This window comes from Glycine max, chromosome 5 (assembly GCF_000004515.6).
Source record: "Glycine max cultivar Williams 82 chromosome 5, Glycine_max_v4.0, whole genome shotgun sequence".
Classification (NCBI taxonomy): Eukaryota; Viridiplantae; Streptophyta; class Magnoliopsida; order Fabales; family Fabaceae; genus Glycine; species Glycine max.
The window spans coordinates 41,333,250-41,336,615 of NC_038241.2; the positions used below are offsets into that span (position 1 = coordinate 41,333,250).

The following is a 3,366-nucleotide window of genomic DNA, read 5'->3' on the forward strand; positions in this document are numbered from 1 at the left end:
GGAAGTTTTAAGTACATATAAATTAATAGGAGACCAAATTTAATAAATTATGAAAATATAAAATTTTAAATAACTGAAAATAACATAGTGTCAAAACTCGAAATCACACAAAGTAGTACATGAACCCAAAAAAATAAGCCAACTTTTTTATTATAAATTTAGGTTTTATTATTAAATATAAACAATTTTAAGTTTTACTTCTTATAACACATGTTTTATCATTATTTATCACTTTTTTACATATTTTTTTAAAAAATTCAAAATTATTGATTACTATTAATTTTTATTTTAATATTTTTTTAAAATCTTAACTTTACTACTTTTACAATTTTCTTTTATATATTAAAAATTTAGTCACTTATACCCTCAATTTAATTAATTTTAAATTTTAACATTTTCTCCTTTTATTTATTTATTTATTTATTTTAGATTTTACTTAAACTAAAAAAGTATTTATACAATATATGGAACACTTGTTATGACTGTAATGATGGATCTTAAAGATAATTTTCGCCTTTGTCGCGTGAATTCAGATTTCCTTAAAGCCAAAAAAACTCCCTAACGGACAGAAACTATTTTTCAACCAAAACTTTCTTCACGAGTCACAACAAACAAAATGCAGGTAATAAAGACGTCAAATTATTTTCAAACTTTCTTTCTTAATCAATCATTTGAGTAATTCGTACCCAAAAAAGACAAATCATTTGAGTAGTAACTTGTTTTTTTCCCTCAAACTTCCCAGGCATCGCAACTTACAGTTAGTACCATAAATAAATCAACCACGAATGAACTTCTTTAAATGCTAAAGATGCCTCTTGACGTGCCAGTTTGGTTGCCCATCCAGAATGTGGAAAATTATACTATCAATTTTGCCAAAGTCGTAGTAGCTATAACTTCTAATTAACTTCTTAGTGAATAACGTAAAGGCAAACATGCTGGAAATCATTTCCAGCATCATGAGTACTTTTCTTCTTGTTCGTTCAATTAACAATTCAATGCCTTCAAGGAGGGATACACGATTAAAAAAATCTAACTAAGTTGATTGAGTTGAATATGTGAATTATTATAAATTTTTTAATATTTATTTTTAATTTTTATGGATAAAATATGAATTATTGTAAATTTTTTAATATATTTTAATTCTTATGAATAAAAAAGAATAGACAAAAAAACTAATACATAATTTTGCCCAATATTTATTTAACCTGAAAAACAAAATAATACAAACGAAGAAAAGAGAGTATGGTTTTTAATATAAAATATGTTAATATATACTCACTTGTTTTTAGAATGAGTAGTAACTATGTCTATGTATTATCAAAATAAACCTCAAATATAATTTAAGAAAGTAAAAAGTCTAACTTACTAAAGTACTCATTCTAAAAAAGAGATCAATATACTTTAACAAATCTATAATAATTTGCTAACACATATCTACTTTTTTATTTTGGAAAAAATATATTAACAGATTGCATTTTGATTATATTTTCAAATAATCATAAAAATAAGCAAGCTCATATTAACAAATCACTTTCAATCCAAATCCAAACATTCGACACAATTCAAATATTTGCATATATTTTTATTTATAAAACAACCTATCTATTACCTTTGTACAGTGTTGTATGTGTTGGTTGATTGAGTGTTAAGTAGATTCAATTCAATGACAAAAAAGTGACTATTGTATTTTTTTACTGTCAAAGGTGATTCCTGTATATGCCGTTACCATGAAATGAGATGTATTTTTTTGTTTTGAAAGTATCTCATATTCATATTTTAATGATAATTATATTTAAATTAAGTTTAAATTATTATCAATTCTACATCTATTTAAATGTATATTAAATCTGATTAAGATTTATTAATTTATGTCAGATTCTAATCTTTTTAATTTAAGTATGATTTCAGTAAAAATAAATAAAAAAAATAAAGGCGCCACCTGTGAGGCTGTGACTTGTGCTATGCAGGGTAACTAACCCGTAATTAAGTAAAGGAGTACCTTGCATTTCAGATAAAGATAAAAGATTCGATGGCATTATAGTTATTTTAGCCAAAATCAACAAGCATAAAGTAATTTCGCACGAAACTGTTGCCTACAAAACCCCCCCTCCCTCTCTCTCTTTCTCTAACGGACACACACTACTCACAACTCACAGCACAAACCGTAACAGAACCAAACAATGAGAACCCAACGGCTTAACCATCTCCTTCTCTCCCTCTTCCTCTTCGCAGCCGCATTCTCCAGCCTCCACCCGACGGCCACCGCCGGAGACGAAGGCGCACCGTCTGCAGGCGACGGCGACCGCGACGCCGATTTCATCCGCACTAGCTGCAACACCACGCTCTACCCGGAAGTGTGTTTCACCTCCCTCTCTCGCTACGCCAATGCGGTGCAGCAGAACCCCGGCCATCTGGCGCGTGTGGCCATTGCCGTAAGTCTCTCGAAGGTTCACCGTGCGGCGTCCTACGTCTCCAACCTCACGCGCGACGCCGACTACGGCGGAAGCACGCGCGCCGCTCTTGCTCTGCACGACTGCTTCTCGAATCTGGGCGACGCCGTGGACGAAATCCGCGGCTCGCTGAAGCAGATGCGGCAGATTGGATCCGCCGGCGCCGGCGCGAGTTCGTTCCTGTTCCAGATGAGCAACGTGCAGACGTGGTTGAGTGCCGCACTCACCGACGAAGAGACCTGTACGGATGGATTCCAGGACGTAGCGGACTGTCCCATGAAAACGGGTGTATGCGATCGCGTCAGCAACGTCAAGAAGTTCACCAGCAATGCCTTGGCGCTCGTCAACTCCTACGCCAACAAGGGAATGCCTTGATTGTGTTACAGTCTGATTTTATTACTTTTCGAAATTTACAAGTTAAAGAATAGATTGTGTTAAATTTTCCGTCAAAAAACAAAAAGTGCAGTGTCTGTGTGGGTGAGTGGGGGGGACGCGTGAGTCCCTCTTTCTTGTATGTAAATTTTGGTATTCTTGTAGACAGTATTTGCTGTCACGCAAGAAAGTGGAGAAACGCATCACTTCATTCACGTGATAGAATGGAGAGTGTAGATATATATTAGAACAAAAATATCAAGTGAAAGTAGAGTTTGCAACTTTTATTTGTTACTTTTAGTTTGTTGTGGTTATTGATGCTTTAAGGAAGGTTAAATTTTTAGGGTTGTGTATATCATTTTTTTGTGTTTTTATTCCCGTTAAAAGAATGACTCTAAATTTCAGTATATATTACACGTTAAAACTCTCTACGTTTTTCCTTAAAAAAAAGAAAGAAAGAAAAGAAACATTCATGAGTTTCTTTGTTCTCAACTCACTTAAGATTCTTTGACTTGGCTGCAATAAATTGCTGGTTGGTGGAAAA

The 3,366-nt window shown here is 33.3% G+C and overlaps 1 protein-coding gene across 1 annotated transcript; it reads left to right on the plus strand.

The window, feature by feature from the left end:
* The first annotated feature begins 2,106 nt into the window (after positions 1–2,106).
* On the plus strand, positions 2,107–3,103 carry LOC100803842 (21 kDa protein). Its single transcript, XM_003525192.5, has one exon. The coding sequence runs from the start codon at positions 2,181–2,183 to the stop codon at positions 2,823–2,825; it is 645 nt and encodes a 214-aa protein (XP_003525240.1). The 5' UTR covers positions 2,107–2,180; the 3' UTR covers positions 2,826–3,103.
* The last annotated feature ends 263 nt before the right edge of the window (positions 3,104–3,366 follow it).